The 25,662-nt window shown below is 36.0% G+C and overlaps 4 protein-coding genes across 7 annotated transcripts in view; 3 read left to right on the top strand and 1 right to left on the bottom strand.

Annotated features, from left to right (window-relative positions):
- The window catches only part of LOC141451803 (uncharacterized), a 35,548-nt gene extending 31,868 nt beyond the window's left edge, over window positions 1–3,680 (bottom strand). Inside the window, exons 1-2 of one of the 2 annotated variants that reach the window (XM_074123480.1) lie at window positions 3,079–3,680; window positions 109–1,170 (exon numbers count right to left, since the gene is read on the bottom strand). The gene's annotated coding sequence lies outside the window, so the exon portion shown is untranslated. Of the gene's footprint in view, window positions 1–108; window positions 2,220–3,078 lie in introns of those variants that run through there. The other variant, XM_074123479.1, reaches the window with a different exon arrangement.
- Window positions 2,338–4,032, top strand: LOC141451804 (uncharacterized). 3 transcript variants are annotated; one of them, XM_074123484.1, is made up of 4 exons: window positions 2,338–2,490; window positions 2,565–2,664; window positions 2,823–2,899; window positions 3,679–4,032. In XM_074123484.1, the coding sequence occupies exons 2-4, from the start codon at window positions 2,581–2,583 to the stop codon at window positions 3,716–3,718; spliced, it is 201 nt and encodes a 66-aa protein (XP_073979585.1). In that variant the 5' UTR covers window positions 2,338–2,490; window positions 2,565–2,580; the 3' UTR covers window positions 3,719–4,032. The 3 variants fall into 3 exon arrangements, with proteins under 3 accessions (XP_073979585.1, XP_073979584.1, XP_073979583.1); XM_074123483.1 differs by having other exon boundaries at window positions 2,345–2,490; window positions 2,823–2,937; XM_074123482.1 differs by having other exon boundaries at window positions 2,348–2,490; window positions 2,565–2,679; window positions 2,823–2,937.
- A 681-nt stretch (window positions 4,033–4,713) lies between these two features.
- On the top strand, window positions 4,714–16,289 carry LOC141451802 (uncharacterized). The gene is made up of 4 exons (XM_074123477.1): window positions 4,714–4,777; window positions 7,397–7,490; window positions 10,424–10,502; window positions 11,178–16,289. The coding sequence occupies exons 2-4, from the start codon at window positions 7,398–7,400 to the stop codon at window positions 15,962–15,964; spliced, it is 4,959 nt and encodes a 1,652-aa protein (XP_073979578.1). The 5' UTR covers window positions 4,714–4,777; window position 7,397; the 3' UTR covers window positions 15,965–16,289.
- A 3,904-nt stretch (window positions 16,290–20,193) lies between these two features.
- Window positions 20,194–25,595, top strand: LOC141451808 (uncharacterized). The gene is made up of 4 exons (XM_074123491.1): window positions 20,194–20,307; window positions 21,689–21,782; window positions 22,249–22,327; window positions 22,900–25,595. The coding sequence occupies exons 2-4, from the start codon at window positions 21,690–21,692 to the stop codon at window positions 25,455–25,457; spliced, it is 2,730 nt and encodes a 909-aa protein (XP_073979592.1). The 5' UTR covers window positions 20,194–20,307; window position 21,689; the 3' UTR covers window positions 25,458–25,595.
- The last annotated feature ends 67 nt before the right edge of the window (window positions 25,596–25,662 follow it).

Raw genomic sequence — 25,662 nt, 5'->3', positions numbered from 1 at the left:
AGTATTGTTTCCTTCCCTTAAATTTTTCATTATTTACAGAAATGAAAATGGAAAAATGCAGCAATAAGTACAATTACAACATTAAATGTAAAGAAAATATTAACTTACCAGGTAGAAGATTAGTTAAGTTTTACTTATCCCTTATTTCATGGTCAGTAAAGTATTTTAATAACATTCTGGCAGTTTTAATACATACAACCGAATGAACATTTCAAGCAAAACTATGTTGTATGTAACATGTATTTCCAGTTTGACTAAAATTATGGACGCAGCTAGTTTAAATTAAACTTTGTCTAACAATATAATTTTGACTTGCCTTTATGTATGTAAGCAAACAAAATAAACTACATCTATCTAAGTAATAAAACAATGAAATGTCAACAATGTTAAGTACAAAGTACAGTCTCAACAATTCACACCAGAAGAAAGGTACTTATAACCTAAATGCAAGGCAGGGCTTTATGTTTATGACCTGCTAGGTTACCAAATCTTCCTGGACCTTTTCTTCTTAAAAGGTTATTGCATTCAACCAAACCTTCTTACTTCTTAATCTCTTCCAATTCTCTCACACTTTGCTTGCCCTTTTTGGAAATATGTTTCAGTTACGTTACAGGCTGTTCTTGTTAGAAAATTATACCTTTTAGTCGCAGTTAGGTTTAAACTAGTGAAATCTTGTACTACGCTTTCATTCATAAGGTTAACCAAAATTTTTATTAGACAACAACAGTTTTTCTTAGATGAAGAATTATACAGAGAAGTTTAAGTGTTCAAATGAGAACATTGTAGCGCTGCCTCAAGGTAATTCACAGTAGTTGGTTTGTCAAGGTCATATCTTACGACCACTGGCTTAGAACCCTTGTTTAGTATTTTTACTTGAGGAAACAATTCTAGAGTGCCTCATCCAGGCCCATTTTTTTCCAGAATTCATGAGATTCAGAGGGAAATATTCATTCATTTCCTGGATTCAGGTAATGAGCAGAACAGGTTCAGGTTCTTCTGTTGGAACAGCTTGATCGCGCAAGAGTTTAGGTTGTATTTAAAGGTGATCCTGTTTGGATGAATGTGAATCTTGTCTAGATGGTACCCAGTCTCGGAACGGATTGTTTTCCGAGACTCTTCTTGTGTTGCTATTCTCTTTGACTAAGATGGGCCCACAGGAACTTTGGCCCACTGCCACAGACATGTAATAGAAACATATTTAGCCGCCGGTATTACAATATGAGTTGGAAGATCATAAATTACATTAAAATTTCTTTTTCTGAGGAAGTATTTATTGATTTTTAGTAACGCTTTTTTCATTAATACGTCAATAAATTAGTCATAAATAATGCTGACGTCAACGATCTTTAATGTACAAATTCCCAGTATGAAGAAAATGGTAATTACTGAAATTGCGGGAAGAGAGAAAACGTAGTGTGCTTTTTCACACTAAGAATTTAAAAGATAATTCTAATTCTAATGAGTTAACTAACTATTAGACAATATTTCAATAAATATGCATCAATTTTAGTAGTCTGTCTACTCAGTCGTAAGTTCGCTGTTGAGAATCTCTAAATGATTATGCATGAATTTCCCGGAAATTAAATTATTAACTCTTGAAACTAACGGCTCTTAGGAACTAATACCCGTATTCTGAGGGTTGCCAGAATTTTAGATCAAGCACAAGCTAAACTTTTGAAATAATCTTGCTCTGAACATTTTAGATATGACGCAACTTTGAAATAGCTTACAATTTACGTCAAACTCCTTTAAGAGAGAGTATTTATTGTATTTGCATAAAATATTTGATATATAGACTTTTCCACAGTAAATTCTTCTTGTTTTCCCGGAAAAATCCCTGCGAAATAGAAGCATTATGATATGGGAAAGCATGTTTACGTTAGATTTCCCAATAAAACGAAAACATTTATTAAAAAAATTAAAACAAAACTGCTCTGCTTTGGATTGTGCTGCCTGTTCTCAACGCTATCAAACATTTTTTTTTTAAAGCCACTTTCAGTTGACTGATTTTTATTTAAAGCTTGTTGAGGCATCTTTTATAAGCAACTAAACGAAATTTTAAATGTCACTTTTCTGTGTAATTTCCCGTTTTTTATTTATGGTGGATACAGACACATTTATTCACACATCACACACAATTTCTAATAATTTTACGAAAACTAATCAATTGTTATAATAAGTGATAAATTGTTATTGATGTCTGACACGCCTAATTAACTTTGCTATTGTCTTTGAAAAACAGTAAAATAACTGTGCAAGAATTATTCCAAAATTATTAGTTATTGTTCTAAAAGAAAGTAAATTTGATTAACAACAGTTACAAATGTATAAAACACAAAAGAATTGATTTTATTGGTCATTATTGATAGAAATTTATTCGTTATTTTGTTGAATTAATTTTTGTCGACATTTGAGCAAACTTTATAATTTCTGAGTTTAGCCCCCTTCACAAAAAAAGGATCATAATATAAACTATCTAATCTTGTTGAGGTAAGGTTATTTATTGATTTTTTTTTTAAAGAGTGTTTTCTTTGCATTTTTATTTTCAATTTATTATTTTACAGTAGCGAAAAACTTATTATGATTTCCACGAGAACATTGCTGACCTCAATGGTCATTGTTACTGCTTATGTTTGCAGTACTGAAGCTAAAACTGAAGTTAAAGTTAGTCGCATTGCGGTAAAGTGTATTTTTAGATTTATCTTCTCCTTATTTCTACGCTTTCTCATGCAAACCAAGAAGGATAGTTTTGCTATCGTGTTAAAGCTACTTGCTATGTGTTCTGACAAAAATTGAATCCCTGAAATAATTTAATTTCCCAGGATGGTGGCGCAGATTGTGAATGCGGTAAGGTGAAGGATGTTGTTTGCGGATCTGACAATGTCACCTACATGAACGAGTGCGTATTAGAGGATTGTGAAGCAAAACATAAACCAGGCAAAAATATAAATAATTATTAATAAAAACAGAAAATGGCAAAAAAAATTGAAAATAACGGGCAGAAAATCAGTCATAAAAATGACTTTTCCGACTCAAAGAACCAGAAAACGGATACTTGCCGTGAAAGCTCATACTTACAGACTGACCGACATTATCCAACCTCTTCTTTGCAGAGCTTCTTCTTCCGGTTCTCAGCCAGCTACAGCCTACTTCTCCAGTTGCTTAAACCCTCTCTAACATTCTCCACTCATATTCTTCTTGCACGAACCCAAGGATGTCTATTTCCTTTCAATCTTACTACTTTTCTGCCCACTCTATCATTGGCCATCCTGGTAAAGTGTCCAAACCGTTGTAACTTGTTAGTTCCAAGTGCCCAGGTTCTTTCGGACAGCGGCATTTCTAATTTTGTCTATCCCAGCAATAAAATGAAAATAAACTACTAATACTGTAGTAGCTGACTGTTAGAGCCGTGGCCCGCAAAGCTAACATGTATTGCGGCACTGGATTCCACTCTCGGCCTAGCCCTTGGTATTTATTCAATAATTTTTTCGCTAAATTTGCCATAAAGATGTTTGTTAGCCTCCTTACACTACACCTAATTAGACAGTTGTACGTCTTAAAAAAATAAGAATCATTTTTTGCATTTGACTTACTAGTAATGAAATTTTTCGGTCGCCTTTCACTATGATTTCATATTTACGAACGAAAAATGTGCTAATAAATAAAATGAACTTCCAGGATTATTAGTACAATACCGTGGAGCTTGCAACCTTGCTAACACGATCCAAAGAGAAAAGAGAGCTCTCCAGTTACACCGGACATTGAATCCAAGGAAATTCCTATTGCACACAAGACACCAACCAGTGGGAACTAAACTTTTCTCACCAAGAAAACCCAAAAAAGTTGTTGAATATGTAAAAAAACCATTGGGCAGACAGCAAATAACGGGTCACCAAAAACAACTATGGTACAAAGCCAGTGCGAAATAAGCAGAAGATAGCCAAGCTAGTTGGTGCCCAATTTATGGATTATAATATCTTATTGTACTTTATTGTCTTCTTTTTCTCAATAAATAATTGATCTTATGCAAAATGTTTTTTAAATTTACTTCAAGCTCCGATCGTGACTATGCTATTGTAATGCAAGACGGTAACGGAAATGAAGTCGAAATCTTTACACCAAACTGACTAGTCTACCTCTGCTGATGGATGCAAGTTCGAAACCGGAAATTAATTCAAGCCAAAGAAATTAGATTAAGGTAATAATTAGCCTCAAGTTCCTGCATAGATAAGAGTAAACGTCCTGCGCCAATCTTCGTACGACCGATGAATGTTTACCTGCTTGGCAACTACCCACCTGAGACCTACACAAAACCTACCTGCACGCAGATTTTGAATACATCAGACGTCGATTATGTGTAGTACTTCTGAGAGTGGAAGAATCTCACTAATAATACCTCGAGGCCAGGAAAACAAAAAAAAACATTAAAAAATCTCAGCTCAATTAATTAATTTATTTATAACGCACATTTATGAATATGACGTCAGCAAAAGATGGGGAAAAGGAGGAACTCAGTGTCCTTGGTAAATCTAAAAGTCAGACAATAAAATAAAATATAATTTAAACTAAACTAAATTTTATTGCATACAGTTTTATTGACCAAATCTGATTGTTCCATTAAACTATGTAATAATTAAAATTAAAAAAAATACATTTATTGCTTTTATATTACCATTGCTTTAATTATTTATTATAAGATCGAAATTAAATCTGCTTTAGGTTGTCTCAAGATTGTCAGCTGAACGGGCGGCCAGAACATTGCAGAACCGCTCTTCAGGTAATTTTTTTTCACATATTTATAATAATTATTCTAAATAAATTTTTAAATTAAACTTTTAATAGAGATGGTAGGCGCACGAAGGAAGGTGCCCAGTTGCGGGGGGAGCGGTAGGTGCCCAAGGGGCGCTGCAAGAAATAGTAAAGTAATCGCCTATTTTTTCAGGCGGCGCTTTACGTCCAACTACCAAATAAGGTGTCGTGGACGGAGGCGACTAGCAAACATACTTTACTGTACATTTCTTTTATTAACCATTAAATAAAATCCAAGGCCTAAGACCGAGAATCGAACCCAGTACCACAATTACAGGTCTCGGCAAGAAATAGAATATTAAACAAAGAAAATGAAAGAATGAATGAGTGTATAGAAGAAAAGGGGATGTTTACTTACCCTTTGGTGCAAGGAGCGATGTGCGTGAGGTATGTTGACAAGACGCGGGAAAGGAAATTGTAGAGCGGAAGCGTGTGTGTGTGTGTAGTTGTACTCCGAGGGAGGTAGGAAATATTTGGGCTTAGGCCTAAAGAGGTGGATCAGAATTGGGTAAGCGGAAGAGTGAAGGGGAATAGTGCAGTTAAGTGCACTAGATGCGGATGTGGGTAGGTAATAGTGCAATCAATGCACAAGATGCGGATGATGCGATGTGCTAGGTATACCAGCAGGCTGAGATGCGATAAGAAGCACACCAACAAGTAGAGTCGAGTAATGTACAGGACGCTGGTCAGACTCCCTTCTCAATAGATAAGAAGGTGGGTGACCATATAGTCTAAGAGAAGGTAGAGGGGGAAGTTTTTATAGCGCGAGAAGGGCACAGAATAAACGGAAACAACAAATTTGGATAGATAAGAAGGCTTAAGGGAACAAAAAAAAAGTGAACGTCCGAACAGGCGGAAGACTAAAATAATAACTTGGTTACAAGCGATAAGAAACAGAAAAATGAAATTAAAGCGGATACGTACTTCAGTAAGCGGGCGGGCCAGCCAAAGCGGAAGCCAGCCAAATTGGCCGAACGTACCCGGCCGCGCCCGAACAGAGATAATTGGGTATGATGTATACCGGACAGCGTTTTCCCATTTCAGACAACACTTTCCAAACACCGGACTGTGAGCAATAATAAAGCAAAAAATCTAAGGGCCACCAGCTGGATTCGAACCCATGATCTCCGCGTTGGAATCCAGTATTCGCTAATCACTCAGCTAATCCCTTCCCCATACTAACTTATTTAAACCAGTTTTGAAATAATGTATTTCAATTACGAAAATAAAATATTTGGAAAATAATTATTGAAATAAAAGCAGTCTGCAACTTCATCCGTTTAACTTGGGATAACCTATAACTTATAATGCCTCAGAGATTAGCTTAGTGTACTCGGAGATCCAGGGTTCGTGTCCAGGATGTAGCTCTTCCTGTATGAAACAAGGTCACTCTGTCCAGAGATCGGCAGTGCTCATCTGTTGACTCACCTTAAGCAAGTACCCAAAGTTAAACATAAAAACAAGGCCACTTCAGTGCCATCTAGGTACTCCCTAGCTTTTTATAAGATCAATGGAAATCAACATCTGACTAATATTCCCAGTTCCAAAGAATATCTTGGAAAATGCCATTTAGCTGAATGTACTTTAAATTTGGTACCGAGTCTACTTACAATGTTGGTCTATTACTCTCTTTTGAAACCCGTGATTCAAACCCAGCTTTTTCCAAGGTTGATGTTAAGCATTTATCTAGATTGGGCTTTCAGTATATCTTAAGGTTCTAATTACTGAAGAAGATCCAAGTCGAAATAATATCAGCCATTCAGGAAGAAGAACTATTCAGCAAGGCTTCTTTTGTGGCGATAATTTTGTAAGTAGACACTCGATCAATCGATTTTAGACATGAGTTTACGAAAAGTCTAAGGAGGTTTTTCAAAGAAATTTCGCTTTATCGAAGCCAGGCTTTAGTAACAGTTCTGGCAGAGGATATGCTCTGTCAGTTTCTCTCGTTCAAGTCAACACTGTCAATCACCGGTGAGTTAGCTCTAAGAAGCTCTTAGGAACTCTCTACTTATAAATTATTATCCGGATATCCGGCATATTTCATTAGACAGGATTTGCAAAACTGAGACTAGTAGGTCGCGCGGGACATTCTTGCAAATTTTTTTTTTTAGATTCGAGATCATCAGAGATTCATTGATTTGAGTGTAGGGATTTTTCAAATACTTGATGTATTTGCGCATGAAATTTGGCAAAAATTCTTCGATTTTAATAAACGGGAAAATGTGATAGTCAGTAAATTTAGATGTATCGTAGGTCCTAAGTTCGATTTCCTGTCTAGGCCTTGGATTTTATTTAGTGGCTAACATATTCTCATAAGGAGTTTACAGTAAGCTAGTCGTCTCCGTCCACGACACCGAATTTGGTAGTTAAACTATGGTTCGTTAAGCCCGCCTGGAAAAAAAGTAAACCAGTATCTAAAGAAAACCAGTATATTTTGATTAGGATAACTGCTTTATGATGAAGAAGAATAAACCTAGAATTTCCATATGTATTTAAAGCTGATATCATTAAAACCATTTCAAAGACAAATACCGAAATACACTAATTTATTTATATTTTCAAATAACTTTGGTCTATCTATTTGCAGCATGTATTTCACCAGGATAATGTTGATCTCCTTGGGTGTAGTTAGCCTTATCAACAGCAGTAGAACAGAGTCTAAGGTCAACAAAACAGATAAGGTAAGGAAATTAACAATAATTTTGTAATTGAAAATGTTGTTAGGTTGGCACACTGCTGGATAATATCGTTGATTTTATCCTGTTTTTTAGCACGCATGTTTATTGTATCCTTCACCAGAATCGGACTTTGATACATCATCAGAGGCAGATAATTCGGTTCAGTTGTAGATTCCAGCATAGTAGATGAAATAATAGTCCCCCTCCTTGTAAAATATAACTCCAACTCTACTAATACTCAAACACTAGACTTACAGAACCCTAAAACTATTACTAGGTTTCATTAACTTTATTTTACTCTTCATTAACATCTTAAATAATACGCACTCACCCAAGTAACCTCAATACACTTAAGTTGGAAGTGCAACAAGTGTTGTGTGAGACTAACTCAAACGACTAACTTTCAACATTAAAAATAGAACAAAAAACTTAGTGAGGTGTTTCCAATTTAAATAACTACATGATAATTCCAAGGGTGGCCAAACTTTCCGAAGAAAAGCGGAAGACTGTACTGAAAAACTGACAAAATTCTTCTGTGCAAATCTCACAAATATATCGTCTAAAGTTGCAAGAGGAAAGTAAAAATAAATTAGTGAAACAAGCACACCCATGAAGTAATAAGTTTGTAAAAAAATTCTTACTGGTTGCGATCCGCAATCCGCAGGACTATGTTGGTGGGATCGTCAGCTGGAAACCTAGCTTTATTCCGTGGTCTACTAGGGTCCATCTTCAGCCTGTTGAGATTTTTTAGAATTTATTAGATGTCACAGACCCTTATGCTGGCCACTTCATTTATAATATTTTTTTGTTATAATTATGATAATTCACATATATACGTACATGCATGTTAAAGTATAAAAAGACAAAGTTAGAGTAGGCTACTGTCTTGAATTCGTTTTACCGAAATATTCGTGAGCACAAATAACACACAGTTATAACAAGTAGATTATTCAACAACAATTATTGTAAACGTTTGTTTACCTATTATTATAAACGTTTGACTACTTCATAAAATAACAATTACTTTAATCGAAGAATGAACTTAAACCGACGATTTTTATTTAAAAATAAAAATAAATAAATAAAATAAACAAAATCATTGATGTATGTTGGTGTAAGCATTTTCTAAAAAAGGTTTTGAATTTTTTAGCCTCATATTTTTTTTTTATATTTTTTATAACGTTTTTCTTTTAAACCTGTAATTAGTAGTTTGATTATTATAAATAACTAGATATTACAGTCAATCTACAGTGCTACTTGAACATATATTTTGTAGACGAAAATGGCCAGCATAAGGGTCTGTGACATCTAATAAATTCTGAAAAATAACTTATTAATGAAAATTAATGCAGTAGAATTACTTAAATATTAATGAAATGTTGGGTACTCGCTGATTTGTGTACCTTTTGGCGTTTAATCAGCCCTTATACTTAACATTTTAAACTGTAAGTTTTTGTTAAGGAGATTTTTGTACCTTTTGGATAGATTTTCCTTTTTGTCTATTTGGAATGTTACATATCTGCTTTACAGATTTTTTTAAAATTTGGAATAAGCAATTCTATCATTATAACCTGATAAGGTGGTAAGTCGGAACCATAACTACCTCTGGAGAGATCTTTTTAAAGATTGATTTTAGTTGCGGTGCTCCAAACCATCCTCAATAACAATTTTTTGAAAAAGCGTTTTGAATAATATAGGAAGGTATTTGTACGTAAATAGCAAAATTAAACTGCGATTTCAGTACTTCCTTTTAAGAGAAGTAAGAAAAATAAATTGCGATTGCAGTACTTCTCCCTAAAAGGCAAAGAGGCAAAGATTTTTTAATCGACAATTCATTGATTTAAATCGGTTCACTCATTGATAATTTAAACGATTGCAGTACTTCCTCTTAGTAGATGCAAGAGCATGATAGCACTTCACAGCAACGTAGAGGAGCTTTAACCACTTATTCGAGCTGAATTTTATCAAAATCGGGCTAACCGTTATAGAAATATTGGTAATAATAGTTTTAGAAAGGGCTTTATTTGGGTGGGGCGAACTCCCCTCCTTATGAGACACTGCGTCGAGACTTTTAAAGTGTAAATCTGTACAAAATTTCAATTCGAATGACACTTCATTCATGAAAATCGGTTCACGTGTCAATAATTTGAAACGATTGCTATACTTCCCCTTAACAAGTGTAACAGCTGATCGCCGCTTTAATGTTACGTAGGGCAGCCCTAACCCTATCATCCTACCTATCATCCTAAATCTGTACAAAATTTCAATTCGAATGACACTTCATTCATTAAAATCGGTTCACGTGTCGATAATTTGAAACGATTGCTATACTTCCCCTTAACAAGTGTAAGAGCTGATCGCCGCTTTAATGTTACGTAGGGCAGCCCTAACCCTATCATCCTACCAAATTTTATCAAAATCGGGCCAAGATTTACAGAGTAATTAGTAATAATAATTTTGGAGGGGGCCTTACATTAAGGGGGCTAACTCCTCTCCCATTCGATGTACAGGGTCGAGACCCCCAAAAGGCACATCTACATAAAATTCCGAATCGAATGACACCTCATTCATGAAAATCGGTTCACGCGTTTAGGCGCTACGTTGTTTACAAAAAATGTAACAAGAACAAGAACATTTTTTGAAAAAGCCGTTTTTGCTCATTTTCGGCAACTTTTTTCTCGAAAACTATTAGATCTGGGTGGTTGCAAAAAAATTGCAGTTATAAAGGAGGGTTTGCCCTTTATTTTAAAGAAAATTTGGGAATTTTATCTTTTGTAGAAAAAGAGAAAAAAATTGTCAAAGTTGGGTGTTTTTCAACGTTACGCTTTTTCGTGCACTTTTTGTCGATCAACCCTTATACAACTGTCCTACCGGACAGTTTTAATTTGCTCTTTCGATTGATTTAGGTCTTTATTTATTTATTTATTTTTTTTTAGGAAAAATGCGCAACAGATAAAAAGGTTTGCGGCTCGGATGGTAAAACTTACGCAAATAGCTGTGCGTTGGAAGAAGCAGGTGAGTATTGATTTTATTAAATTATTATTATTATTATTTTTAAATTTAAGGCAAAGATTATTGGCATCCGGAGCTCCTTTCAGTGCACTGCCGGCCTAAGGACAGAGATCTCATCTTACAGACAGCACTACGGAGATTTGGCGGTAACAAGGAGGTGACAGATTATTTATAGCGAGCACAACCCCCTGTTTAGTGGTGCTAAAACAGCTGGTTGCATGACAAATGTATGTGTAAGCCTCGCAGCTTGTGGGCCATTAACGTTTCAAAAAGCTTAATTAGTGCCCATTCAGTATTGTTAGGTAGATGTTGAAGGGTTTCCCAGAGAATTGAATCCTTCTCTGCATGTCACTCTTAGCACTCTAAGCATACAATATGAGAACGCATGGCCGAACATTACTGTAGAGCTCGCCATGTATTTCTGACAAATAACATTGGTTGTTAAAGCAAATTACATTGATCAAGCCATCAATAGTGGCCAGCACCTCTAATTATTTAATCAGTTCTTCACATTTTTTTTGTTGTTGTTGGAACATTCACGAAAATGTGTCCTACAATTTTCTGTAAACAGTGAAAAGCCCTTTTGAAGAAAATATAAGAATTATTAACCTGCGAATATAATAATAAAACTCGTGTACCCGTTTTACAATGGCTTAATTTACTTTTTTCCTTTTCCAGGAACAAAACTGGCCCATGAAGGAGAATGTGTTAAACAGGGAGCAACTAAAACAGCGTACAGACCTGACTTGATTTTAAAATCCAAAACTGTAAATAACAGTGACGAAGGAATTCAAAAAAAATTAGTAAAACATTTTAATCCAACCACTGGAAAATGGGAGTACACAGTGGAAATTTTGCCAACCATAGTGATAACCCCAACTTTTCATCAATTAAAGGAGAAGGTCCATGCAGACAATTTAAAAGCTAAATATGATCTAAATAAAATATTTGGGGCCGCCGGTACTGTAAAAAATGCTCAGGCAAGTCATTCAGAATTCAGATATCCTTTAAAAGTTGGTGGAATGAAAAATATCAATTTAACTGTTTCTAAAATGAACATCGAAGTCTCTGAGAAAACACCACTAAAAGATGACGATCATCAAAAAACCAATTTATCTACTTCTACAGTGGAACTTAAAGGTGATGATGATTATTCAAAAAGCGACTTAAAAGCACCTAACTTGCCAACACATTTTCCCAAAAATACTCTTTTTCTTAAAAGTAATTTACCTCCTCCAAAACTACACGTTACAAAGAAACCTTTAAAACCTGATTTCACCGTAAAAAGCAATTTAACAGCCCCTAAAGAGCCACATAAAACCCCTGAAAAAACTATGAAAGGTGCGGTTCATCCAGAAAGCCATTTAAATGCTTCCAAAGGGCAACTTCATGTTCCCGAGGAACCTAAGAAAGGTGTGGTTCATAGAAAAAGCAATTTAAATCCTCCAAAAGAGGAACTAAATGTTCATAAACAACCTCTTAAAGGTGACGTTCTTCCAAAAAGCCACTTAAATGCTTCTAAAGAGCAACTTCACGTTCCCGAGGAACCTCTAAAGGATCATGTTCTACCAAAAAGCCACTTAAATGCTTCTAAAATGGAACTTAACATTTCCGTGGAACCTCGAAAGGGCAATGCTCTACCAAAAATCTATTTAAATGCTTCTAAAGAGCAACTTCATGTTCCCGAGGAACCTAAGAAAGGTGTGGTTCATAGAAAAAGCAATTTAAATCCTCTAAAAGAAGAACTAAATGTTCATAAACAAACTCTTAAAGGTGACGTTCTTCCAAAAAGCCACTTAAATGCTTCTAAAGAGCAACTTCACGTTCCCGAGGAACCTCTAAAGGATCATGTTCTACCAAAAAGCCACTTAAATGCTTCTAAAATGGAACTTAACATTTCCGTGGAACCTCTAAAGGGCAATGCTCTACCAAAAATCTATTTAAATGCTTCTAAAGAGCAACTTCATGTTCCCGAGGAACCTAAGAAAGGTGTGGTTCATAGAAAAAGCAATTTAAATCCTCCAAAAGAAGAACTAAATGTTCATAAACAACCTCTTAAAGGTGACGTTCTTCCAAAAAGCCACTTAAATGCTTCTAAAGAGCAACTTCACGTACCCGAGGAACCTCTAAAGGATCATGTTCTACCAAAAAGCCACTTAAATGCTTCTAAAATGGAACTTAACATTTCCGTGGAACCTCTAAAGGGCAATGCTCTACCAAAAATCTATTTAAATGCTTCTAAAGAGCACCTTCATGTTCCCGAGGAACCTAAGAAAGGTGTGGTTCATAGAAAAAGCAATTTAAATCCTCCAAAAGAAGAACTAAATGTTCATAAACAACCTCTTAAAGGTGACGTTCTTCCAAAAAGCCACTTAAATGCTTCTAAAGAGCAACTTCACGTTCCCGAGGAACCTCTAAAGGATCATGTTCTACCAAAAAGCCACTTAAATGCTTCTAAAATGGAACTTAACATTTCCGTGGAACCTCGAAAGGGCAATGCTCTACCAAAAATCTATTTAAATGCTTCTAAAGAGCAACTTCATGTTCCCGAGGAACCTAAGAAAGGTGTGGTTCATAGAAAAAGCAATTTAAATCCTACAAAAGAGGAACTAAATGTTCATAAACAACCTCTTAAAGGTGACGTTCTTCCAAAAAGCCACTTAAATGCTTCTAAAGAGCAACTTCACGTTCCCGAGGAACCTCTAAAGGATCATGTTCTACCAAAAAGCCACTTAAATGCTTCTAAAATGGAACTTAACATTTCCGTGGAACCTCGAAAGGGCAATGCTCTACCAAAAATCTATTTAAATGCTTCTAAAGAGCAACTTCATGTTCCCGAGGAACCTAAGAAAGGTGTGGTTCATAGAAAAAGCAATTTAAATCCTACAAAAGAGGAACTAAATGTTCATAAACAACCTCTTAAAGGTGACGTTCTTCCAAAAAGCCACTTAAATGCTTCTAAAGAGCAACTTCATGTTCCCGAGGAACCTCTAAAGGATCATGTTCTACCAAAAAGCCACTTGAATGCTTCTAAAATGGAACTTAACATTTCCGTGGAACCTCTAAAGGGCAATGCTCTACCAAAAATCTATTTAAATGCTTCTAAAGAGCAACTTCATGTTCCCGAGGAACCTAAGAAAGGTGTGGTTCATAGAAAAAACAATTTAAATCCTACAAAAGAGGAACTAAATGTTCATAAACAACCTCTTAAAGGTGACGTTCTTCCAAAAAGCCACTTAAATGCTTCTAAAGAGCAACTTCATGTTCCCGAGGAACCTCTAAAGGATCATGTTCTACCAAAAAGCCACTTGAATGCTTCTAAAATGGAACTTAACATTTCCGTGGAACCTCTAAAGGGCAATGCTCTACCAAAAATCTATTTAAATGCTTCTAAAGAGCAACTTCATGTTCTCGAGGAACCTAAGAAAGGTGTGGTTCATAGAAAAAGCAATTTAAATCCTACAAAAGAGGAACTAAATGTTCATGAACAACCTCTTAAAGGTGACGTTCTTCCAAAAAGCCACTTAAATGCTTCTAAAGAGCAACTTCATGTTCCCGAGGAACCTCTAAAGGATCATGTTCTACCAAAAAGCCACTTGAATGCTTCTAAAACGCAACTTAACGTTTCCGTGGAACCTTTAAAGGGTGATGCTCTACCAAAAAGCCACTTAAATGCTTCTAAAGAGCAACTTCATGTTCCCGAGGAACCTTTAAAGGGTAATGCTCTACCAAAAAGCCACTTAAATGCTTCTAATGAGCAACTTCATGTCCCCGAGGAACCTTTAAAGGGTGATGCTCTACCAAAAAGCCACTTAAATGCTTCTAAAGAGCAACTTCATGTTCCCGAGGAACCTGTAAAGGGTCATGTTCTACCAAAAAGCCACTTAAATGCTTCTAAAGTGCAATTTAACGTTTCCGTGGAACCTGTAAAGGGTCATGTTCTACCAAAAAGCCACTCAAATGCTTCTAAAGAGCCACTTCATCTAAAGGTAAATACCTCTAATTTGCAATTTCAAGTTCCCAAGGTACCTCTAAAGGGTGAATTTATACCAATAAACCCTATAAATGCTTCTAAATGGCCAATTCAAGTTACCGAGGTTCCCCAAGATTCAACAACCTTTAAAGCGCCACATGTAGGTTTTGGAAATCTTAAGGTAGATAAGGTTCATGGTCTACATAATGGTCCTGTTGAACCCAGAAGACTAGTCACTGTAAATGAACTAGAGCGAAATTCGCCACATACCAAACTTGATGATGACAAGTGGGGCACTTATCATATAAAATTGCCAGGAAATGTGTCAGATTATATTGATTTTTATATTAATTGGCAAGCATTACAATCGGAAAAAAATGCACCTGATGTAACAGTAAATATTAGCGAGGAGTTGGGGAGTAAAAATTATACTTGGCCAAAAGGTTCTAAATTCAGTTCGGATAATACAGTTCATGATAAATTTATATCCAACAGTTTAAAAGAAGTAAATACTCAAGTCGAACCGATTGTCTCGAATGTGGTTTGGCACAGTACCGACAAGAGTTATCCACAATACGATGAAAACAGTGTTAATAAAGGAGTCGATGTACCGCTTAACGTTAAACAAACTGTCCAAACTAAGACATATCAATTAGAGGATGAGTTGAAACTGAAACCGACTAAGTTTGGACAGCCAAAGGGTGCCATAGCACAAATAAGTCCTTTGGAGAAACTGTATTCCAAAGAAAGTGGTCACACTATGGAAAAGTATGGCAACTATTTTCTAGATTTACCAGGTGATGTGGGCGGTAAATATAAATTGAAATTCAAATGGGTATTAAAGAATAAACTACCAGAATCAATGAATACACCGATAGATGTTAAAGATAAACTAGTAAAGTACGAATATAAATGGAACTTTGGTAATAGCAACTCAAAAAAGAAAACTGTCTCAATGCCGGAAAATGTGAACCACGCAGGAGGAAAACACTTCAACTCAAATAAGGCCATCGTTAGACCTATGTTACCAAAATACTCAGGTCCTGGAGTTAAACCTCATTGGATGGTACCAAAATTTTTTAGCGCAACTAAACCAACGGATAATAGGAATTTTGAGGCACTATTAAATAGAGCTGCTCCACAATCTGCCAACAATAGGCCTAACACTAAGCTCTTTCCAGGCTGGTATTACTTGGAAATGTTTTTCAACGCAGACAATGGCAATCAAAACCAGTTTCCATACGACAATCAAAACCAGCTTACAAACGACAATCAAAACCAGTTTCCATACGACAATCAAAACCAGCTTACAAACGACAATCAAAACCAGCTTACAAACGACAATCAAAACCAGGTTCCCCAAAGATCACTATTTAATAAAAATCTATTATCCCTTTTACCAATTTCTCATCCCAGTTTTTTGGATAAATATGCAATCGCACACGCAAAAGCTCACCAAAATGGTGGAAAATGTCCTTTGGAAAAGAAGTAAAAAACGAGCTTTAAAGGGAATTTTTTTTGATAAAATTTAAAAAAATAAATGGGATAGGTTTAGAAAGTTGGGTGATTTTTGAAATTTAATACTTATTTAATGAAAATTAGAATAAATTTAAAAAAATTAGTCACAGCTCAAGTATATGTTAATTTTTCCTTTTTTGACATTTTTGTTATAAATTGTCAATGTAATTTATGTTTTATAATTTCAAATGAATGATATAATTTAACAAAACCTTTGTATATAAATTCACTCAAAAACAAAAATGTATACTTAATGTAAACTAAATTTTGTTCAATAAACAGAAATATTGGTTTTCGAAATAATAATGTGTTATTCCTTAGATGAGTCATACTTCTTACAAAAGCTGATCAAGGGATCAAATTCTCAAGGCCGAAATTTCTGAGACCAACAAAGCTTTGTTATTGGCCAAAATAGAGTGAAGTAGTGCTTCCAGTTGGCCTGTTGACGGACCTAAAATGGCAATGTTATAGAGCTATGCCTGTGCAATCTACAGAATGCCGCTCATATTAACTTTTTTAGATTCAGGGCAACTCAAAACAGATATTTCTGAAAATCAAGCACTTGACACGATTCCAATACCTTAGATTTTTACAGTGTACACTGACCGACTCCATTGCTGTTTTTTTTTGAAGCCTATTATTCGATCTACCGAACTGATTGGTCATCTTCCTTGACAGTCTTTGACATATCATCTTCCTTTTATCGCATTTTACCTGTGCGAGCTATCCACCAATAGTGTCCACATTACCATTAATTTTTCAAGACAATACAGAGCAATGAAGTAACTGGATTCAAAATTCATAACGATGATTGAACAGATAATTGATTGGAGTTCAACGGGCACCTTAGCTACACGGTTGACAAGCGCATGACAGGTGAATGATCTTTGGCAAGCAGGTAAAGTTTCCAGTCATGAGTAGGTGGTCTAACTACACGGAGTATTGCCTGTATTAGAGTATGAAGCCCAGGGCTATCTTACGCAGTGCCACTCTGGAGTTTTACACAATTGCCGCGAATCCAAAATTACTTTCTAAGTCTAGCAATGGATGTTCCAGCTACATGCAAATTGCCTTCTTTCATTAGATTACATTCGTCCAATGAAACACAGCCTAGTGGATCCCTGAGCAAGGTGGACTTAAACGCTACGAAGCCAATGATAAAACTGCAAAAAAAATTAGCATTAGTATTATATAATACTAAAAAGTAAGAATTAATAATACTAAGAAGGGAATTAAAGTCTAACTACCAATTAGGGGTCATGGATGCCGTTGAAAGCACATACTTTACCACGAATATTTATGAAACCACAGAAATGCCAGTTACTGTCCGGCAGGGATCCGGTCCTCCTGTCTTCTTCAACAGTAATCCTCTACCTTGCGCAGATCTGGTGCGCTACCTTGGGCTCTTCATCGATAAAAAACGACCCACTTGGAACCCACAAACTAGACTTGAAAGACAAAAGCAATTGACAAAACGTGCGAATCTGCTTTACTTGGATGACGCTCCAAATTGGTTATTATAGGACTCTAAACGTTTAATATACAATACTATCGTCAAACCTATGTAGTCTTACGGACTAGATCTGTGGGGGTTCAGACAAACCAACAAGCATACCGACTGTGTACAGACATTCCAGTCAAAGCGACTGCGACAGATAGTTGACGCTCCTTTCTAAGTCACTTTTACTACAACAACCTCAACATCCCATTCGTTCTACAGCTCGCTAAGACAAAATATCGCAATTTCCACACTGCTCTCCCTAATTGCTCTAACCCTTTTTGTACAACCTCTCGCCTCTGCCTTCATTCCTGACAATCCACCGACTAAATCAATGCGCCAGAGACTTTTACTTCAAGAGAACATCATCGTCATCACTATAGAGTGCTACCGTTGTGCAGTTTCTCTCCTTATGCACTCGTATTTACTTATTGAAAATATTTGTATGCAGATTGTTAATTGCTAAATAAATAAATAAAAAATCTGTTGAAAAATGATTCTGTTGAAGAAAACTTGATGTCCTCAGCTTCCAGAGAACTGCGGAAGACAATTATTCTAATCTAACTAGGCCCTATGTCCTAGGTCCTACGTCCTAGGACCTACGTACTAGGTCCTACGTCCTAGGTCCTACGTCTTAGGTCCTACGTCCTAGGTCCTACGTCCTAGGCCCTACGTCCTAGGCCCTATGCCTGAGGGCACACGTCTTCAATGATAATAATAATTCTACTTTTTCTTAAACTACAAGGCAGAAAAGCATTGCAATCGCGAACAGTTTCCTCGGTCTACGAAAATCAGTTTCCTGTACCTTACAATTTCTATTAAAAGTTACAGTGTTAAAGTTAAACTTCAATGTTACGGATGTTTACTTAATAAAAAAATTATAAATATTAATACAGAAGATTAAATATCTTTTGATATTAAATTAAGAAATAAAAACAGTTTAGTTATTAACGATCAGTACATAAAAACTATGACAGTAAACTAATAAAACCGTAATGAGACAAGTCTGCGATAAATGTTAAAATAAAAATAAACTTGGAATTATTACTGCATTGTTCAAAATCAATTTTTACGTGTCCATCTAAAAATGCTAAAAAATATTAACATTTACGGTTGTAAAACTGTGTTACAACTTGCCTACAGAACATATGTGGGTGCCCAATGGAGTCTGGGCAAGAAGTAATCTCTATAGCTTGTGGAACGGTAAAAGCTAAAGACCTAAGCGAGAACCTCGCCCAGTAGCACCCATTACTTCAGTGCTTTTCCAAAACGAGCTTATCCATTGTCTACTCAAAGAGAAGTGACTTATTTGAAGAACTATGCTTATCATTCTGGACCTAATTTTAAGGGAGTAACTCGGACGCGCAAGACGTTTATTAAACAAGACAAAGAAATAGCAGAGAAGTGGCGTTTGGACTTAAAAGAATATGAAAAGTTCATCCATTTGTAAATGATGAAAATAGATCACAAGCCAATCGTTGCCTGAAACTGGTGGAAATAGTGGAAATAAGGTGAAATCCCAGACTAGAACACGAAAACCTTTGAAACGAACAATGTGAGATATCTTGCTTTTGAATGGTTACGCATCTATACCAATGGATCAGTTGAAGATGCAAACTTAAACGCCGGTATAGGTGTTCACACGGAAGAGTTCAGACGATTGATCCTATTGGAAATGAGCCTCTCTTTTCATTTGGGGTAATACCTGTAGCGTTAAAGGTATTTGAACATTAATTTGATGGCAGGTAATTGATATTAGTTGAATCACAAGCAGCTACTATCGCCATTTTTAGTCCAAAAAAGTCCGAAAGGCTTGTCCTATGGAAGTACAATACAAGAGCTATTTCTCGATAGAACGCAAAATAACAGATATGCAATGAATCCCTCTCCATTGCAGACTATCTAGGAATGAAGCTGCAGACTTGCAGATTCCTTGAACAGCAAGGAATAAACTGAAATGCGTCAGCCAAATCCTCACTACCAATGAACGCAGGCAGTCGCTTAATCTATGATGGAAGTACGATATGTTCTCTGTTGTTATTGTAGCCGAGTTACGTTACCTCAAATTAGATCCGCGAGGAAGAGTCAACTGGCGGCGCCTGTTCTGACAGAAGAGCTGGGGTATTATGAGGAGGTGGAGACTGATTGTCCATGACTTACCTGGGTCTGGCGTTAGAGGAAACTAGAAAAATCTATCGACCAACTCGACCTACTGCCTCATCGACTGGCGCAATATAAAACACTTGTTGGTTGGCATTGCTCATATTTAATGTTTTAACCAACTGGAATTATTGCTTATCCACTTCTCCCGATCAGACTTTCGTATGACCTGTGATAGTTAACGTGTTTGGTAACTTCACACCTGACCAACACAAAATATGCTTCGTCAATTTTTCTTGCGAGTTACCTGGTCCGTCTGCAAAAGAGCCTGCATCGTATTACAGACAAACAGTCCAAGAGTCATGCATATAAAAATATATGTTAAAAAAAATAAAAATAAATGTACACCATTTATTATGCAAAATGAAGAATTAGTCATAAAAACGGTGGAAAAAGAAGATACTAACAGTGTTGCCAAATTTAGAAACTTGGCAAAAAAATAAAAATCAATTAATAATTTAATTTGTTCAATAATGAGGGATGATTGTTTAGAATTTTAATGCACATTTTTGTTTTATTACCCTTTTAAACAATAGCATAATTAAAATTGGCAAAGTTATTACTTTTAAATTACCTTTGTATAAATTTATTTATTAGACCGAAATCAATTTTGCATTAAGCTCGAGGGGCGGCCCGAATTGTACGGAACCCATCTTCAGGTAATTTTTCTAAATTAAACATTTAATAAAGATAATTGCAGATTTTTGATTTTGAAATTTGTTAAAATCTTATAGTTTGTAAAATACAGGGTCTTTATTTGAGTTAGTCCTTAGGGATAACTATTAAATCCCTCTAAAAAGGCCGTTGCACCTTAAGGTTCTTACATTATGTGTATTTTTATCAGTTAGTAATGTCTCAAAGAAATTGTGAGCTTTAAGAATATCAGCCAACCAGAACTTTAACCTGTTTAAGAGTTTGCAGTATATTTGTAGGTACTCGCTTAAAGCGTTTCTTTTTGAACTTTGAACATAAAAGGTAAAGAAAAGACAATTTGAATCTTAGCCAGCCAATAGAAGCAGTTAATTAATAAATCATTATTTGGATACAAAATATTAGTCGGATTCATGGTCATCAAAGATCTGTTTATTTAAAAGAATGGCCAACTCGGATTTGCTGTACCCGTTTGAAATCTGATCCTTTTAGGCATTTAGAGAACGTTGAAATATTTAAATTTAAATTTAGATAAAGATAACATCAGATTTCCCATTACGTTCCAGCACCATCTTTCATTCTCCCCTCGAGTAATAATTCCATCAAGTTCAACCATCCTGGAACCCTGGCTCCGGAAGTGGAGTAAAAAAAAAAATCCAAGCACATTCCATAAAATCTTTCCTATCATACTCGTATATTTCAATCATCTCACTTCCTTCCCAGTGGTTATTAAAATCCGCTATATAGGGCTCCACCTTGGAAGACACCTTGACTTGGAACCTTCACTTTTCACTCAAACGAATTGAACAAATTCACTGATACAGAAACTAAACTGACAAAAAGCCCCAAAAACTGTACAACTACGTAACTTCCGGCCATATGGACTTCTGGACTTGGGACTCTTCAGGCTGTCAAATCACTATCACATTTAATCCTTACAAATCCAAAACCTACGTAGGGGAGAGTGAACGCTCCCATTTAAGGCAGAATTCCGCGACCTGAAATTCTCCTATACCAAACAGCCCATTCATTCCAATCCTATCCTGCTAAACCCCATACCACACAAGAACCCTCCACGGTTTTTTTTTTCAGGAGCGACCAACTAGATCCTGCGAAGGCTGCTGGTCTTAAGCGTTCGCACATCCATTTTGTACACGCGCATCAATTTGTACTATTGTACCCAAGTTTTAGAATGAAATTCCTAAATAAGTAATTCCTGGACAAGACTAGAAACAAAGCACACAAATTTGAAACACAATGTTTTCAAAATATGCCAGCTTAAAATGCCTGAAAATTTTAATCATTACTGAAAAAAATATTTTAAAGATAAATTCTAAAGTACACTAATTTATTTATATTTTCAAATAAGTTTGTTCTATCCATTTGCAGCATGTATTTCACCAGGATATTGTTCATCTCCTTGGGTGTAGTTAGCCTTATCAACAGCAGTAGAACAGAGTCTAAGGTCAACAAAACAGATAAGGTAAGGAAATTAACAATAACTTTGTATTTGCAGCACAGATTTCATCCTTGACAGGACTTTTTTTTTTTCTAGAACATTCTGACCGTTTTCGAATTTTTATCCATCATCAGGGATAAAAATCAGTTTATTTTTTGTTGAAGTTTCACTGTTGAATTCAATATTAAAAATGACAAAACAATAAATGAAACCATTCCCACCAATGACGTGCAAAAAAAAAATATATATACCTATATATATTCTTGTTGGTTGCGATCCGCAATCCGCAGGACTATGCTGCTGGGATCGTCAGCTGGAAACCTAGCTTTATTTCGTGGTCTACAATGGCCCATCTTCAGCTTGTTGAGATAAAGCGGTGGGAATATTCACAGAACAACGGACCGAAACCAATCAAATCTCTGACAGCCTTTTCTTTGAGGAAATTATTCTCTTATTTGCTCTTTCGATTGATTTAGGTCTTTTTTTTTAGGAAAAATGCGCAACAGATAAAAAGGTTTGCGGCTCGGATGGTAAAACTTACGCAAATAGCTGTGCGTTGGAAGAAGCAGGTGATTATTGATTTTATTAAATTTTCATTTAAGGCTAAGATTATTGACATCCGGAGCTCCTTTCAGTGCACTGCCGGCCTACGGACAGAGTTCTCACGTTACAGAGAACACTGTCCATCACCGGACAGTTTCATCTGCAATAAGCTCCTAGAAAGAGGAAATCTAAGGGGCCAGCTGCTGGGCTCCTGAATCCCAGGATATTCGGGTTCATTCTTTCTCTTAATCCAATCAAATGGAATTGTTTTGATTGTGACAAGATTTCAAGTTTTCTTTTTAGGAAATGGCCACTATAACACTACTAAAAAAGTAATCCATCTAGCTTCGCAACGCTAGATAGCATCTTTGATCTTATTACTCCTAGCATGATTGTGTCCCTGACCGGATGCTGGCTTCTATCGTGCGTTACCGTCTCGCACTATACTTCCTGCCTGAGTGAGGGAGGCTGCATGGTGTGTGGCTATAGTCTCGAAAATATAGGAATTTTTATTTGTAGAGGCAATTGGTGAAAAGCTTCCTTTTAAGGAAAATGTAATAATTATTAGCTTGAGAATGTACTTTCTTATTTTTTCCAGGAATGAAACTGGCCCATGAAGGAGAATGTATTAAACAGGGAACAACTAAAACAGCGTACAGACCTGACCTTATTTTAAAATCCAAAACTGTAAATAACAGTGACGAAGGAATTAAAAAAAAATTAGTAAAACATTTTAATCCAACCACTGGAAAATGGGAGTACTTAGTGGAAATTTTGCCAACCATAGTGATAACCCCAACTTTTCATCAATTAAAGGAGAAGGTCCATGCAGACAATTTAAAGGTTGCTAAATTTATGGAGAGCGACAATGAAACAGCTCATATGGATCTAAATAAGACTGGTCCATTTGAAAGTGAAACAGATTCGCAATCAACTAAGAATGTGCCAGAGATAGTAACACCAGTAACTACAAAACATACTCCACAACTCATATCACATCCTTTATACCACGGATTGAAACCAAGTTTATCAAAAAAGCTTACGCAACCTCTAAAATTAACACAACCCCTACAACAACCCCAGAACAAGACTCGTCTATTTAAAAATGAAACAGAGAGTGCTAAAATACCTGAAACTAAGAATGCCGGTCACGTCAGTGATTCGCAATCAACTAAGAATGTGACAGTAACAGCAGCACCAGTAACTACCAAACATACTCTTCAAATCATATCACATACTATACACCACGGATCGAAACTAAAAAAGCTTTCGCAACCTCTAAAATTAACACAACCCCTACAACAACCCAACAACAAGACTCGTCCATTTAAAAATGAAACAGAGAGAGCTAAAATACCTGAAACTAAGAATGCCGGTCACGTCGGTGATTCGCAATCAACTAAGAATGTGACAGTAACAGTAGCACCAGTAACTATCAAACATACTCCTGAACTCATATCACATCCTGAACACCACGGATTAAAACCAAAAAAGCTTTCGCAACCTCTAAAATTAACACAACCCCTACAACAACCCAACAACAAGACTCGTCCATTTAAACATGAAAAAGAGAGTGCTAAAATACCTGAAACTAAGAATGCCGGTCACGTCGGTGATTCGCAATCAACTAAGAATGTGACAGTAACAGTAGCACCAGTAACTACCAAACATACTCTTCAAATCATATCACATACTATATACCACGGATCAAAACCTAAAAAGCTTTCGCAACCTCTAAAATTAACACAACCTCTACAACAACCCCAGAACAAGACTCGTCCATTTAAAAATGAAACAGACAGTGCTAAAATACCTGAAACTAAGAATGCCGGTCACGTCGGTGAGTCGCAATCAACTAAGAATGTGACAGTAACAGTAGCACCAGCAACTACAAATCATACTCCTCAACACATATCACATCCTGAACACCACGGATTGAAACCAAAAAAGCTTTCGCAACCTCTAAAATTAACACAACCCCTACAACAACCCCAGAACAAAACTCGTCCATTTAAAAATGAAACAGACAGTGCTAAAATACCTGAAACTAAGAATGCCGGTCACGTCGGTGAGTCGCAATCAACTAAGAATGTGACAGTAACAGTAGCACCAGCAACTACAAATCATACTCCTCAACACATATCACATCCTGAACACCACGGATTGAAACCAAAAAAGCTTTCGCAACCTCTAAAATTAACACAACCCCTACAACAACCCCAGAACAAGACTCGTCCATTTAAAAATGAAACAGACAGTGCTAAAATACCTGAAACTAAGAATGCCGGTCACGTCGGTGAGTCGCAATCAACTAAGAATGTGACAGTAACAGTAGCACCAGCAACTACAAATCATACTCCTCAACACATATCACATCCTGAACACCACGGATTGAAACCAAAAAAGCTTTCGCAACCTCTAAAATTAACACAACCCCTACAACAACCCCAGAACAAGACTCGTCCATTTAAAAATGAAACAGACAGTGCTAAAATACCTGAAACTAAGAATGCCGGTCACGTCGGTGAGTCGCAATCAACTAAGAATGTGACAGTAACAGTAGCACCAGCAACTACAAATCATACTCCTCAACACATATCACATCCTGAACACCACGGATTGAAACCAAAAAAGCTTTCGCAACCTCTAAAATTAACACAACCCCTACAACAACCCCAGAACAAGACTCGTCCATTTAAAAATGAAACAGAGAGAGCTAAAATACCTGAAACTAAGAATGCCGGTCACGTCGGTGATTCGCAATCAACTAAGAATGTGACAGTAATACTAGCACCAGCAACTACAAATCATACTCCTCAACTCATATCACATCCTGAACACCATGGATTGAAACTAAGTTTATTAAAAAAGCCTTCGCAACCTCTAAAATTAATACAACCCCTACTTCAACCCAACAAGACTCGTCTATTTGAAGTAGATGGTCCTAAGTTACCAACAGCTCCAGATTTTCTAACATCTGTTTTTAGTGAATTAAAACCAATGGGTGATATGGAGAAAACGCCGTGTCTAACAAAACCACAAACTTTTGTAAAATCTGTAAAAAATAAACTTGACACCGAACTTTACCCCGGATGGTATTACATGAAAATGTTTTTCTTTGTAGACCAGGACCATAAACCAATGACTATTGACTAATCATTAGTTAACAATCAATAACAGTCAATATCAATAAATCTCGCCCAAAGGAAGATAAAATTACTTTAATTAAATGCATACATTATGTATATTATTATGTACGTAAAATCTGGAATAAATAAAATCATTGATTTCTGAAATAAAAAAATTATTTTGAAAAAATATTTATAACCTAACATATCTTAACAAATTCACTTGCCATACA

This window comes from Rhodnius prolixus, unplaced genomic scaffold, assembly GCF_049639745.1.
Source record: "Rhodnius prolixus isolate KJV_2025 unplaced genomic scaffold, Rpr scaffold_14, whole genome shotgun sequence".
In the NCBI taxonomy this organism is placed as follows: domain Eukaryota; kingdom Metazoa; phylum Arthropoda; class Insecta; order Hemiptera; family Reduviidae; genus Rhodnius; species Rhodnius prolixus.
The sequence above is the reverse complement of the archived record's forward strand: the minus strand, read 5'-3'. Positions and strand labels throughout refer to the sequence as shown.

Bases quoted from the DNA above. Each gene is read 5' to 3' on its own strand.
- LOC141451802 (XM_074123477.1), top strand. From the start codon at position 7,398: ATGTATTTCACCAGGATAATGTTGATCTCCTTGGGTGTAGTTAGCCTT. The intron at 7,491-10,423 runs GTAAGGAAATTA...ATTTTTTTTTAG, and splicing joins AGGTCAACAAAACAGATAAG to GAAAAATGCGCAACAGATAA. The intron at 10,503-11,177 runs GTGAGTATTGAT...TTCCTTTTCCAG, and splicing joins CTGTGCGTTGGAAGAAGCAG to GAACAAAACTGGCCCATGAA.
- LOC141451804 (XM_074123482.1), top strand. From the start codon at position 2,581: ATGATTTCCACGAGAACATTGCTGACCTCAATGGTCATTGTTACTGCT. The intron at 2,680-2,822 runs GTAAAGTGTATT...TTAATTTCCCAG, and splicing joins TTAAAGTTAGTCGCATTGCG to GATGGTGGCGCAGATTGTGA. The intron at 2,938-3,678 runs GCAAAAATATAA...ATGAACTTCCAG, and splicing joins TGAAGCAAAACATAAACCAG to GATTATTAGTACAATACCGT.
- LOC141451808 (XM_074123491.1), top strand. From the start codon at position 21,690: ATGTATTTCACCAGGATATTGTTCATCTCCTTGGGTGTAGTTAGCCTT. The intron at 21,783-22,248 runs GTAAGGAAATTA...CTTTTTTTTTAG, and splicing joins AGGTCAACAAAACAGATAAG to GAAAAATGCGCAACAGATAA. The intron at 22,328-22,899 runs GTGATTATTGAT...TATTTTTTCCAG, and splicing joins CTGTGCGTTGGAAGAAGCAG to GAATGAAACTGGCCCATGAA.